This window comes from Nicotiana tomentosiformis, chromosome 3 (assembly GCF_000390325.3).
Source record: "Nicotiana tomentosiformis chromosome 3, ASM39032v3, whole genome shotgun sequence".
In the NCBI taxonomy this organism is placed as follows: domain Eukaryota; kingdom Viridiplantae; phylum Streptophyta; class Magnoliopsida; order Solanales; family Solanaceae; genus Nicotiana; species Nicotiana tomentosiformis.
The window spans coordinates 128,273,868-128,287,782 of NC_090814.1; the positions used below are offsets into that span (position 1 = coordinate 128,273,868).

The 13,915-nt window shown below is 36.4% G+C and overlaps 2 protein-coding genes across 2 annotated transcripts; one reads left to right on the forward strand and one right to left on the reverse strand.

Moving 5' to 3' along the window:
* Window positions 1–765: 765 nt before the first annotated feature.
* On the forward strand, window positions 766–2,200 carry LOC104110855 (chlorophyll a-b binding protein P4, chloroplastic). The gene is made up of 3 exons (XM_009620409.4): window positions 766–1,084; window positions 1,385–1,800; window positions 1,944–2,200. The coding sequence occupies exons 1-3, from the start codon at window positions 879–881 to the stop codon at window positions 2,075–2,077; spliced, it is 756 nt and encodes a 251-aa protein (XP_009618704.1). The 5' UTR covers window positions 766–878; the 3' UTR covers window positions 2,078–2,200.
* A 2,025-nt stretch (window positions 2,201–4,225) lies between these two features.
* On the reverse strand, window positions 4,226–7,216 carry LOC104108062 (agamous-like MADS-box protein AGL65; the record flags this gene model as incomplete). The annotated part of the gene is made up of 9 exons (XM_009617031.3): window positions 4,226–4,656; window positions 4,947–5,040; window positions 5,427–5,488; window positions 5,582–5,597; window positions 5,737–5,801; window positions 5,903–5,921; window positions 6,022–6,081; window positions 6,759–6,935; window positions 7,017–7,216. Coding segments are annotated over 9 exons (843 nt in total), but the record flags the coding sequence as incomplete, so codon positions are not given.
* Between the last annotated feature and the right edge of the window lie 6,699 nt (window positions 7,217–13,915).

Genomic DNA, 13,915 nt, shown 5'->3' on the forward strand with positions numbered 1-13,915 from the left:
TTTTTCGTATTGAGTTAAACCACGTATCCTTTAAACCGCGTACCAATTTAATTGTTACTCATTTTTGGGATAAACAAAAATAATCTAGAATTTTATACTAGAATTATTTCCAACTAAATGTACTAGTATAAAATAATATAGGATTTTATACCAGAATTATTTTCCTTATTTTGTAACTAAACGGTCCATTTCTTATAGACTCGCTGTAACTTTTTGTGCTTTTGTTGGATTGAAAGACAATTTAGATCCTAGTAGATTTATTAATGTTATTATCCATTGAAGCAGTAAAGAGATGCATTTAGTATGTGTTTAGGATTTATAAGCCTTAAACGTTAAATTGGTTCAGTAGCAAAATGTAGCCCAACAGTGACTTACTCACTAGATCTCATCATCTCCTGAAATCTCTTAGTTAGATAGATATCTTTTGCCAGGACTAACTTTGAGTCAACCAATTGTCACATTTTCATTGGATATGAGTGATTCCAGATGGCAAATATCTTTCCACTAACAGAATTTCCCAATTTTCATTTATTTCCCCTTCTACCTATGTGGCAGTTTATGGGTCCCTCATCATCTTCTAAAACCAACAGAAACAAAGAAACAGATTTGAGGATATGGAAGCAGAGATAAGGATAAGATTCATTTCTTCTTATTGGCTACTATGAAATTCACAACCCAATCCAGCCGTTGAATTCCTAAAAATCTTTGTTGTCCCACTTGGCACTCTTCAAGATTGAACCAGAGCCACAATTATACCTTTGAAATGGCAGTACAAATGCATAAACAAAAGATACAAAGTTTAACTCACCTTAACTCCATTGCTATTTTTCTTGGTTTCTCCCAACATCAACACCAGCAACTTTATTCAAGTCGGAAAAATGGCAACAGTTACAACACAAGCTTCAGCTGCCATTTTCCGCCCATGTGCCTCAAAAACCAGATTCCTCAGTGGATCATCTGGTAAATTAAACAGAGAGGTCTCTTTTAAGCCCTTGACTTCTTCATCTTACAACTCATTCAAGGTTGAAGCTAAGAAAGGTCAATGGCTTCCAGGCTTAGCCTCTCCTACTTATCTTGATGGCAGGTACATACATTCACCTTTATAATTGGGTTATCCAGTTGTTTATAAAGACACACTTTTATTTACTTAATTATGGGTGTAGTCTTGATTCTTTTTCATGAGCCAAGTATGTTAAATTTTCTTTCTTTTTTTCTTAAAATACTCGTGGCAGAAAGACTTAATCACAGGACCTAGGTCTGCTCGATATCATATTGAATTGTGTGACTACCTCATGTGAAAACTTAACTTAAGCTGTTACAAAGAGCATACTTTTACTAATGGTTTTTAGCCTCGTTCTAATACTCGAATGCTTGCTTGTCTTAGTCTCCCAGGAGACAATGGTTTTGATCCATTGGGACTTGCTGAGGACCCAGAGAACTTGAAATGGTTCGTCCAGGCTGAACTGGTGAACGGTCGTTGGGCTATGTTGGGTGTTGCTGGGATGCTGCTGCCTGAGGTTTTCACTAACATTGGAATACTTAACGTGCCCAAATGGTACGATGCTGGAAAAGAAGAGTACTTTGCATCTTCATCAACCCTGTTTGTGATCGAGTTCATCTTGTTCCACTACGTCGAGATCAGAAGGTGGCAAGACATTAAGAACCCAGGAAGTGTTAACCAAGACCCCATCTTCAAGAGCTACAGCTTGCCTCCTAATGAAGTTGGTTACCCCGGTGGTATTTTCAACCCACTCAACTTTGCACCAACTGCCGAGGCCAAAGAAAAGGAAATTGCTAATGGTAAGTCTAACAACCACAACCCTGTTATATTTCACGTACGATCACTAAACTTTATCCACTGTAAGAATAAAATAACACAACTAATACTAAACTTTATCTACTATAATAGTAACATCACTAACTTTCACATGGATAATATGCAGGGAGATTGGCAATGTTGGCATTTTTGGGATTCATAGTGCAGCACAATGTAGTAGGAAAGGGACCTTTTGACAACCTTCTGCAGCACCTCTCAGACCCATGGCACAACACCATTGTCCAAACACTCAGCAACTAGAAAACTTCATGGAAACTGGATTGAATATATTGTTACCCTTGTAACCATGTTATGGTTTTTGATCAAGAATAGAGCTTTGTGGTAAACAAGGAACTTTTAATGTACAGGGCATTTAAAATTGCACGTCTTATTCGTGTTATTCCCACTAAATCATCAGTATATAAAGAGGAAGAAAAGCACCCTTTAGCTAGTTCTCGACTCTCATCGAGACTTGGATTTGGTAAAAGGGAATAGCTTTCTTTTAGTAGTTCAATTTGCATCTGAATTGCAGAAGAAATCCTCGTAATTTAATGAAGCGAAGTGAAGTAACTCTTTGTCTCAAATCTAATATATGAGCAAGCTCTTATTCTAATTATACAGATCAGAGCACAACACCTATGACCATTTGAACATAATTATCTACGAACAGCAACTGAACCTGTAAATATAAACTCATTCCCTAATGAAGAGTTCTTTTAGCCACAAGAAAACACAAGTTTTGCTACATCTCGGCAGTTCAATCACGCGAACAGTTCCCTTGCTGCAGGAAATAGATCCAAAAACCCAATGAAACCAAGTAAGAGATGTTAGACCAGACAGGATCAATTAAATGACAGTATATTTGAAGATGAGTTTTCCTTTAGCGGAGTAACATAAAATTTGCATTCAGCATATTCAACTCATAAAGAAGATGGTAACACGTGCGAGTCAGATAAAATCAATTTGTAAGATTGAACAATTAAACATCATTGCTCCATTGATTAACTGTCCCACAGAGTTGAGAAATAACCTTAGAATGTTTAGGGATAAAATTACCTGCGGATATGATTTTTCATCCAAAATTGGAGCTCCAGAGACGCCAGCTGCACTATCCCAGGAATTATTGCCAGAACCCACAGATCTAGGCAGATTAAAATTTCTTTGAGTTTCATAATCCATCAAATATTGTTACGGCCAAACACACTCACGCAAGTATACGTGGTCGTCAAGTAATAAAGTAGTGAATAAAGTATCGTTCCCACGAAGACTTATGATTAACTTTGACTAATTCAAACTCGAATAGCTTATTGATTCAAGATATTTCTAACAAAATATATAATTTTCTAACTTACTACCTACGGACGATCAAATAATGAATCGCTAAGAATTCAACACAACACTTAAATAGTTTTGTTCAACAATCAATAGGATATAATATTCCAGGGTCACGGGTCATCTAACATTCATGTTGCATTCGTATTTTAAAATAGCTAATTGATTTATCTGAATTGTTGATTCACAGGGTTAATTTCACTCGTAAGAATCTGTCGAGTTCTTACTCGCATGCTCAAGTTAACTTAATACCTATATGTCTATGGAATTAAGTTTAACAAGAACTCATTTACAATTCCTGTATTTTAACCGAGTAAGGCAATTAGGTATATGTCTATCCTAATCGCGAATCCTTTCCCCGATGCCCGGGTTTTGAAAACTTACTCTATTTACTTCTATATGCAGTCTAGGGTTCCCACTTTCGAGTTCAACTCTAGATTCGTAGATAGTATTTCACTGTTAATTACACAGCAAAATAATTAGAAACAGAATTAAATAAATAACCCAATATGATAAACCCAACGTCGTCAAATTAAACTTCAAACATCAACATTCATGTATACCCATGACCCTAGAATAATAGGGTTCTTAGCCACTCATATTCAGGCAATCATCCCAAATTTCATAAGATTGCATAAAAATCAATAAAAGAAAGAAAGGATAAAACTCCAGACGAATTCCGTGGTCTTTGAACTTGGTTATAGCCTTTTTTCTTCTCTTCCCCCGTCTCTCTCCTCTACAAGAGGCGTTTTAAAGCTTATATATTGCGTCCAAAAGTTGTAATCTAGAGTTCTCCTAACTCTAGTCCAAATCGGCTTCAGGGGTTGATGCTAAGGCGGATGCGACGCATCCACCTCGTCCTCCATTTCTTAACTTTGCATGTGAGGGTAGACGCGACGCATCCAGCCTTCTCTTCTATTTCCCAGTTTCGCACGCGATGGCGAACGCTATGGCCCAACTTCACTGCTAAGGTTGCACGCAGGATGATGTTTTCCTAGGTTGGATGCGACGCATCCAACCCTTCTTCCTCTGGCTAAACCACCTTTTCTTCATATTTTGCACTCCGAACACCTTAAATCGTCACACATAACTTAATTAGTCATCAAACCAATAATTACACCATGTTGGGAGTTTTAAAGATTAAATAACATCAAGAAGTGGTTAAAACATGGGTAAAGTAACATCAACACATATCGAAATATGCCAAACATCAAATATCCTCTCAAATCTACCTCTCTGAGGATCCAAACTTTTCCTTTCCAGCAGATTAAGATTATCGTAAGGATAGTACGAATATGGCTCACTTAGTTGCTGTCTCAAGCATGCTATACTATTTAAATCATCCCAAACAGTGTCATCTAATATTGCAGTTGTCTGTCTTGGTCGGTCAAGCTCCAGTTCTTTCCCATAGTCCAAAACATGAGAACATTCTGCAACAGATGTATATCCCCGGAGCACCCCATATCTCTACTGCCCATCGGAAGATGCAAATGGGTCATGCTCTGGAGCTGTTATTACAAAATTCAAGTGCAAAACCGTTAAGCTATTTATACAGTTTACACTGCTTTTCCCTAACAGCAAAAGCAAGAGACAAACAGAAACAGAAGAACAAGGGGAGGAAGGGCAAGAGGAAGAGCAGTCCCTAAGTCTCCCAAAATCCATATTGAGGAAAAAGTATATAGTTCATCAATAGTATGACTGTTTCCTAAAAACTTGTTGCTGCACTAGGATCATCAATTACCATCAAAACAAAATACTTCAGTATTAATCCAGCTTTTGGGAAGAAATGATATATTACCTTCCGTACATGAACTGTAAGTGACTCCCTTAGTTCGCACTCCATCTGTGTAAGATGTTCCACCTTATTTATCTTATCAGAATTACTCCACCAGCTACAACCATGCAGAGGAGTTAGGTCAATAAAAGATGAATGATGACATTAGTCATTTAGCCCATATGATCTAGTTCCAACTGCATATTAACTCAATCACTGAAGCAGCATATGTGGATTAAAATTAAAGCAACTGATGGGCCTATAATCACACAAGATGGTATTAATTGAGCCTACAATCAAGCAGAATGCTATTGATTGCGTGTAGATGTCCAACAAAAGTGACCAAACAAGAAAAGTGACTAGATATTCCTCAAAAGTTTCTTCAGATACATTCAAAAAGCAAATGCAAATTACGATTACACAATTTATTTTAGCAGTTGATAAAGAGGTCAATTTATGGCAACATTTGAACACCAAAAATGAAAAGGGAATGCACAGCTATACCTGAGTCTCTTTTCTACATCAGTAAGTCGAGATTGCAAGACTTTCACTTGGTTGTGCAATTCCTGTCAGCACCAATTACTAAAAACAATTATATACAAGACTTAAGTTTTACAACAGAAGCCAAAATGGAGTTGACAGAGTAAAATACTGCATACCTCAACTGATGGATCACTGCAACAGAAACAAAGAGAGGGGGAAAGACAAGGTAAATGGTTAACATGATGCCTTACAACCTTGAAAAAGAGAACCATTCTTTTCGTTAGGTACAAATTTGAAAGAAAGGATCCTCAAATTGATTAAAGCTACTTACCTAGCATCTAGAAACTCTTGCACACCTACATCCTGATCAAGCTTCTTAAAAGTTTTCCTCAGTGTCTGTAATGTAACCATTAACATTGTGATTACATTCAACTGGATGAAGAAATAAAAACAAGAGAAAGCAGAAAAATCAGATTGGTTATGAATATCAAACTTACTTCAAGGCTCTCCAACTTCCTGTTTTAAGTTCAAGATTAACAGAAAACTGGTCATTTAGCCTCTTTATCATATACTCTTAGATGAGACTAATCCAAATAGGCAAGGCTGTTTTTTGTACCTTTTTGCCCTTTCTTGAGGAGTCAATTGAGCAAATTTTGCAATTATTTCATCAAAATTGCTGAAGACATGCAACAGAAATTAGGGGATGAATAATCCTATAGTTCACCATAATGATGAAGGACCTGTGATTAGCTAGTGACAGATAAATAAAGCACAGGGACTAAATCAGCACAGAAGACTAACTCTGACTAAAGGCTAGTAGTAGAAAATAGCAATTAAAACCTTCCTTGTGCACTTTGACTATTTAGAAGATCATCTTCTAGAGGAGTAAAGACTCTTCATACCAGGTAACTTAAAATGAGAACATCGCTCAGTTTGACCTTTGCATGCCCAGTGCACGACGCTAGAAGTTTGGGTACTTGTCAAAGATAGAGTACAGTCACCAATAGGCAATAAAGTAACCTGTTGTGTCACATCCCCCAATGAAGAGATCAATGATACTATGTAACAATCCTAACCTCATAGATCATTACATACACAAATGATATTCCATGGATTTCAAGTAAGGTACAATCACAGTGGTCCTCGATGAGACTAAAATGCAAAATTACACCAAATTAGATCTAAACGCTAAAGAACTAATCTAATTACTCATGACTTTCAACCAATCCACGTGCCTCTAACCAATTCGGATAATGACATATACTACTTAATAAAAGTTACAGGAAAGAAACTAGAATGGTCACTGCAGATTATTAATAGCATGTTCAAGTGTGACAGATGCTAGGGTAGTACCTTCGTTCTCCTTGAAATAGCGTTGGTTTTCCAGTCGGAGAAAACATAAGAAGGAGAATGTCGATATCACATAACACTGAAATCTCCTTAGCTTTCTTCAAGATTCCGGACCTTCTTTTGCAATAAGTGACTTGGCGGTTACTACTGGTCTCCAATCTCCTAATGTTGATCCTTACCCTTCCCATCATATAAACAACCAAAATGAACATGGCGATTAGGTTAAAGCACCAAATTGAAATGGAATTAGGCTACAAGTACCTTAAGGCTATAAGCTCAAGTAGAAATGCAGTCGACGAGGGAGGAGTAAATATGTGTTTCCCTATATAGATACCGGGAGTGGAGGCAGCACAGGAATCTCGACTGTCTATTTCAAAGAGATACTCCGTTCCCGCACTTTGGAACTTGGGATTGCTCGTCCTAACTAAGTCCCATGTGATGCACTTGTCAAACTCGACGTTTCAGGCAAGTTCCCGATCATCAAAACCAGGGGCGGATTTAGTAGTTTTGTTGGTATGTGGATAACTGTTCGTTTTTTACTAACACGACTCGCTTTTAAGAGACTACACAAGTAGCTTCTCAGATCTTAAAGCTTCCAATATGAAATTTTGATTAGCACACTCAACACCATAGAATTAACATGCTGACTCTACCTGTCCAGATTTATATATATATATATATATATATATATATATATATATATATATATATATATATATATATATTATCGGCTATTATGACCAGGAGCAATTAAAACTATGCATTCTCAATTAAATACTCGGTAAAAAGCTATTATGACTGGGAGCGACTAAAACTATGCATTCTCAATTAAATACTCGGTAAAAACTTGTTCGCACCGAGAATGTGTTTGCAGATACTGTCCTTTCACTTAACCATGGTAAATTAGTGCTATTTTTACCTTATTAAATAATTTAATCATAGTAAGTCATTACAGTTTGGTGTGTAAATATTCTTAGAATTTGGTATAAATATTCGATGAGGGTTAATATATTTTTTGTAAATACTCTATGCAGTACGACAATTAAGAATATGTTTGAAATAGATTCAAACTCCGAGGAAGAAGTGTTTGCTGTTTTCAGACAAGCGGATATCTCAAACCAGCAGCACATTAGCTAGTAATATCGTATGGAATACATAAGGGAAAAGAAAGAAAAGCTCTATTTGATTAAATGGATGACTAAAAGGTATTGTGAATGTTTAAAAAAGAGCATAAATCTGATTTCATCAGTTTCTTCTTAGAACAACATCTTTTGCGTTATCCCTTCTACATTCATTTTCTTCCTTCCTTCCTTCCTTCAATGAAACGACTAATTTGAGGTTTGTCTGCAACTTTCACTCCAAATATTCATAATTCATTACAAGACAAATGTGTACGAAGACAAATAACTTGTAGGTCCGTCAGCCTTATCTAGTGTACGATATACTAATTCTTTTACGAAGTAACATTTTGGCAAATACACATCTAACTGTTATAAAATGAAAACTATAAAGTAAAGACAAGTATGGAGAGAAACTGATATATTATTCAATCTTCAAACTTATATACATAATGAACTGAAAACTCATTTATTTATAGAAGAAAGGAAGCAGCTGCGAGGCTTTTCAGAAAGCAGCTGCAAGGCTTTTCTTTAGTTGCTTGTAAGCTGTCTGCATGAGCTGCTTGCAACCTGCCTGTTTAATAAGAAGTTGCTGCAAATCATTTCATTGAGCTGCTTGCAACCTGCCTGCATCAGCTGCTTGTAGATAAACTTCAACAGAGTACTGAATGGATAATCTTCTTCAGGAAGATTATCTATAGCAGAGTAATAAATGAACATCCACAATATAATTATTTTCATAACACTCCCCCTTGGATGTTCATTAAAAGGTATTGTGCCTCGTTAAAACCTTACTAGGAAAAACCCAGTGGGAAAAATCCTAGTGAAGGAAAAAGAGTACACATATTTAGTAATACGCATTTCTAACTGCCTCATTAAAAACCTTATAAGGAAAACCCTGTGGGAAAAAATCTTAGTAAGGAAAAAAGAGTACATCGCGTATTTTACTCCCCCTGATGAAAACCTTGTTTCAAATATTTGAGTCTCCGCATTCCAATCTTGTATACCATCTTCTCAAAAGTTGAAGTTGGCAAAGATTTAGTGAATAAATCTGCCGGATTGTCACTTGAACGGATTTGCTGCACATCAATGTCACCATTTTTCTGAAGATCGTGTGTGTAGAATAATTTTGGTGAAATGTGATTCGTTCTATCTTCTTTTATAAATCCTCCCTTCAATTGGGCTATGCATGCAGCATTGTCTTCGTATAAAATTGTGGATCTTTTATCACACTCCAAACCACATTTTTCTTGAATAAAATGAATCACTGATCTCAACCACGCATTCCCTACTTACTTCATGAATAGCTATTATCTCAGCATGATTTTGTGATGACCCAAAATGTTATCTTTAAATTTAATGATTAATTATGTGATCTAAGCACTATTTACCATTACTCGATTTGAGCGTGCAGTTCGTAAAAATATTTCGGAAAGTTTTCAGGTAAAAAATGAATTAAAATATGAATTAGAGCTTTAAAACTCAACTGAGTTCACTTTGGTCAACAGTTTGAGCAAACAGACTCGGATCAGTATTTTGACAATTTTGATAGGTCTGTATCGTGATTTGGGACTTAGGCGTATGCCCGGAATCAAATTCTAAGGTCCCTAACCCGAGATATGGAATTTTGATGAAAATTTAAAAGTTTAAGTTCAAATAGTGATCGAATGTCAAATTATGTGCAAACGACCCCGAAATAGAATTTTGATGATTCCAAAAGCTCCGTATGGTGATTTTGGACTTAGGAGCGTGATCGGAATTTTATTTGGAAGTCCGTAGTGGAATTAGGCTTGAAATACCGAAAGTTGAATTTTTGGGAAGTTTGACCGAGGGGTTGACTTTTTGATATCGGGATCGAAATCCAATTCTGAAAATTTTCATAACTCAGTTATGTCATTTATGAGTTGTGTGCAAAATTTGAGGTCAATCGGAATTGATTTGATATGTTTCAGCGTAAAATATAGAAGTTGGAAGAATTGAAAACTCATAATTCGATTCGATGCGCGATTCGTAATTTCGGCGTTGTTTGGCATGATTTGAAACCTCAACTAAGTTCATATTATATTTTGGGACGTGTTGGTATATTTGGTTAAGGTACCGAGGGCCTCAGATGGATTTCGGAAGGTTAACGGAATGAATTTCGGACAAAAAGGAGCTGCTGGAATTTTTCTGCTGCAGAAGCTGTTTTTGTACAGCAACCGGTGCAATCGCAGAGCTGACTTTGGAAGCTTATATCTCGAAATCTATAAGGAATCTGAACATTTTTAAAACATAAAAGTTGTAGCCCTTTGATTCTAGTTTCCAGAATAATAAACCATTTATCATTCAGATATTTATACAAAATGTTATGATCGATTGACTGAAGCTGCTACTGCAAATTTTTGCTACAGCAGTGTGCATCGCCAGAAATTTCTGCTGCACAGGGGTGATTTTAGGAGCTTATATCTCGCAATCTATAAAGAGTTGGGCGATGAACAAAACATGAAAGTTGTAGTACTTTGTATCTAGTTTGCAGAACTTTAAACCGTTTGGCAGTTGGAGTTGAGTACAAGAAGTTATGATTGATACACTACAGGCTGTCGATGAAGAGTTTGATGTTTTCAACATAAGCATGTAATGATCCAAAATTCCATTTTTAGTTCTAGAGATCGAAATTCGATTTCGAGACTTTCGACATTTTGATAATGAATTATAGGAGTGATCTGAAAAGTTTGGTCTAATTTCATCAAGTCGCGATTGAGTTTTAAGCGCGAAATATAAGTTAATTGTTTAACGAGCAAAATTGGTATCACATTGAGTAAATGGGCTCCGAATTGAGTTTTGATTGAACGAATGAGTTCGTAGTTTTATTTGTGACTCATAGGAACAAGAATCGTCGAATTTCGAGTTCGTATGATGGAGTTAGAGCCTTTTTAGTGAAATAAAACTACTGGTGTAAATAGTCATGGTGTGCACCTTTAGCGACCAGATGTGACACTTTTAGCGACGGGATTGGACTTTTAGCGACCAGAATAGTGTTTTTGGGGCAGAAACTTAAGGATAAAAAATGGTCATTTCCTTCATTTCATTTTGGAGTTTTGGAGCACGGTTCTTGGGCGATTTTGAGGATTTCTTCAAGACTTCAACTTGGGTAAGTGTTCTACATCCAAATGTAATTATATTTCATAAATCCATGATCATATTCATCATTTATTTCGGATTTAAATGGAAGAAATCAAGATTTTTGCAAAATCTTCCAAAAACGTAAATTTAAGATTTGGAGGTCGAGTTGTTATCGGATTTTGGTAAAATTGGTATGGGTGGACTCGTAATTGAATGGGTTATCGGATTTTATAAGTTTCGCCGGATTCCGAGATGTGGGCCCCCTGGGCAAATTTTGAGCTAATTTCGGATTTTAATGAAAATGTAATATTTTCTTATGAAAGTGATTACTATAATTTTTGTTGACTGTATCGAATTAATTATGACTAGATACGAGTCGATCGGAGTCGGAAATTCGAGGAAAAAGCATAATACTTGGTTAAATTGGAGCAAGTCGAGGTAAGTGACTTGTCTAACCTTGTGTGGGGGAAATTTCCCCTAGAATTGGTATTGATGTGGTTATTGAAATGTGTTGAAAGTCATGTGCACGAGGTGACGAGTGTGTACACGGGTTAAATTATGAAAGATTATATTTTTAAATTGTGTAGATCACTGTTGCGCATTTATTAAATTATTTTATCTTGTTATATTCTTCATCATTGATGTGAGATATATACTTCAAATTTGTTTGATCTTTTCTTACTAATTATTTTACCTGTTTAGTTGAAACTTGGTTTCTTTTATTCTGTGCATTATTTGAAGGTTGATTTTCTTTAAATTAAATATTATTAATATGAAGTATTTGACATTTTTAAACTTGATATTGAAGCAACGTAGTAAAGATTTTGAAATATTATTTTCCTAAATTATTTACTCCTGAATATTTTTACACCCATTGTGAGGGAGCCGTGAGCTCTTTATTGTGGAAGAATATTATTGATGAATTATTTTGACATGAGCTGTGAGCTCTTTATTGTGGAAAACTATTATTCATGATTTATTTTGGCATGAGCCGTGAGCTCTTTATTGTGGCAAACTATTATTGATGATTTATTTTGGCATGAGTCATGAGCTCTTTATTATGGTAAACTATTATTGATGATTTATTTTGGCATGAGGCGTGGGCTCTTTATTGTGGAAAAATATTGTTGTTGAATTATTTTGGCAAGTTAAATTATTTGAGCACTTGAGATGCAAATTGTGATATATTGTGATATTGATACGCATGCGGTGGTATAAGGTCTAGGTGTTGAAACGCATGCGGTGAGATAATGGTGGCTTGATACGCGTGGCTAGTAGGGGAACTACTAGAAGTCATGCGGTGTGATAAGGGTGGCTAAAACGTGGGATGCTATTTCGGGAAAAATATTTTTTTTAAATAAATTGTGAAGGCTCCCGCGATGATATAAGGAAATGAGATATTGTGAATTTATTTATGATTTGGGACTACGAGGCGGTACCTCGGGAGTGCCCTTGTTGATATTGATTTATGGCCGTAGTTGCCTTTGATTATTATTGTGATTTTCATAAAGTTGAAGGAAATTCTGTTTTGATTTCCACGAGATATTATTTGCAATTATTTGGTGTCATTAAATGTGACATACTATTTGATTCATTTTCAATGTCATTTTATTTTACTACATTGATAAACATTTTACCATGCCATTATTATATTCCAGTAGGGCCTCACCTGACCTCGTCACTACTCTACCGAGGTTAGGCTTGGCACTTACTGGGTACCGTTGTGGTGTACTCATACTATGCTTCTGCACATCTTTTTGTGCAGATCCAGGTACATTTTACCAGCCTAGACGTCATTGAGTTACCTGCGCATGGAGACTTCGAGGTATATCTGCCAGCGTCCGCAGACTCCGGAGTCCCCTTCTATCATTTTATGTTGCTTCCTTATATTTTATCTAGACCTTGACATATAGAGACATTGAGAATAAATTCTTAGAAGCTTGTGACTTATTTCTACCGGGTTTTGGGAGTTGAAATTATTTGAATTGTAGTTTATTTATTTCAGATATTTATTGTTATTCTGCATTGATAGGCTTACCTAGTCTTAGAGACTAGGTGCCATCACGATATCCTACGGAGGGAATTTGGGGTCGTGACAAGTTGGTATCAGAGCACTAGGTTCATAGGTGTTATGAGTCACAAACATGTTTAGTAGAGTCTTGCGGATCGGTACGGAGACGTCTGTACTTATCTTCGGGAGGCTATGGAACTGTTAGGAAAATATTCACTTCCTTGATTCATTATCGTGCGACATTGATTTAGCGTGAAACATATATCTCATATTCCTTTGTATCCACTCGTGTATGACATTGCACACTCAATATCAGTTGTGTGTCGATGGTTCGTGATGCCGCAGATGGACTACGAGGGAGCCAGAGATGCTCAAACATTTTCTTAACGTGTGGTTCCGACTGAAGATGTGGGCGTATTCACAAGCGTTGGTATTACTTACATATTCAAGGTCTTATATTGTGTATTGTGATGCGTCACGTATTGATCTCGGCGCGATATTGATGTAAGACGGTAGGGTGATTGCCTACGCGTCCAGACAGTTAAAGGTACATGAAAAAAAAAAATTTGGTCCACGACCTTGAGTTAGCAGTTATTGTTCGTGCCTTGAAGAATTTGGCTCCATTATTTGTACGGTGTCCATTATGAGGTCTACACCGATCACCGAAATCTACAATATCTGTTTAAACAGAAGGATCTTAATTTGCGGCAGCGAAGATGGTTGGAGTTGCTTAAGGATTATGATATCACCATTCTCTATCATCTTGGGAAGGCCAATGTAGTGGCCAATGCCTTGAGTCGTAAGGCAGAAAGTGTGGACAACTTATCATATTTACCAGTAGCAGAGAGGCCTTTGGCCTTGGATGTTCAGGCCTTGGCCAACCAGTTTGTTAGATTGGATGTTTACGAGTCGAGCCAAGTTTTGGCTTG

Coding starts and splice junctions, on each gene's coding strand:
- LOC104110855 (XM_009620409.4), top strand. CDS start 879: ATGGCAACAGTTACAACACAAGCTTCAGCTGCCATTTTCCGCCCATGT. Junction 1,085..1,384: donor CCTACTTATCTTGATGGCAG/GTACATACATTC, acceptor TGCTTGTCTTAG/TCTCCCAGGAGACAATGGTT. Junction 1,801..1,943: donor AGAAAAGGAAATTGCTAATG/GTAAGTCTAACA, acceptor GATAATATGCAG/GGAGATTGGCAATGTTGGCA.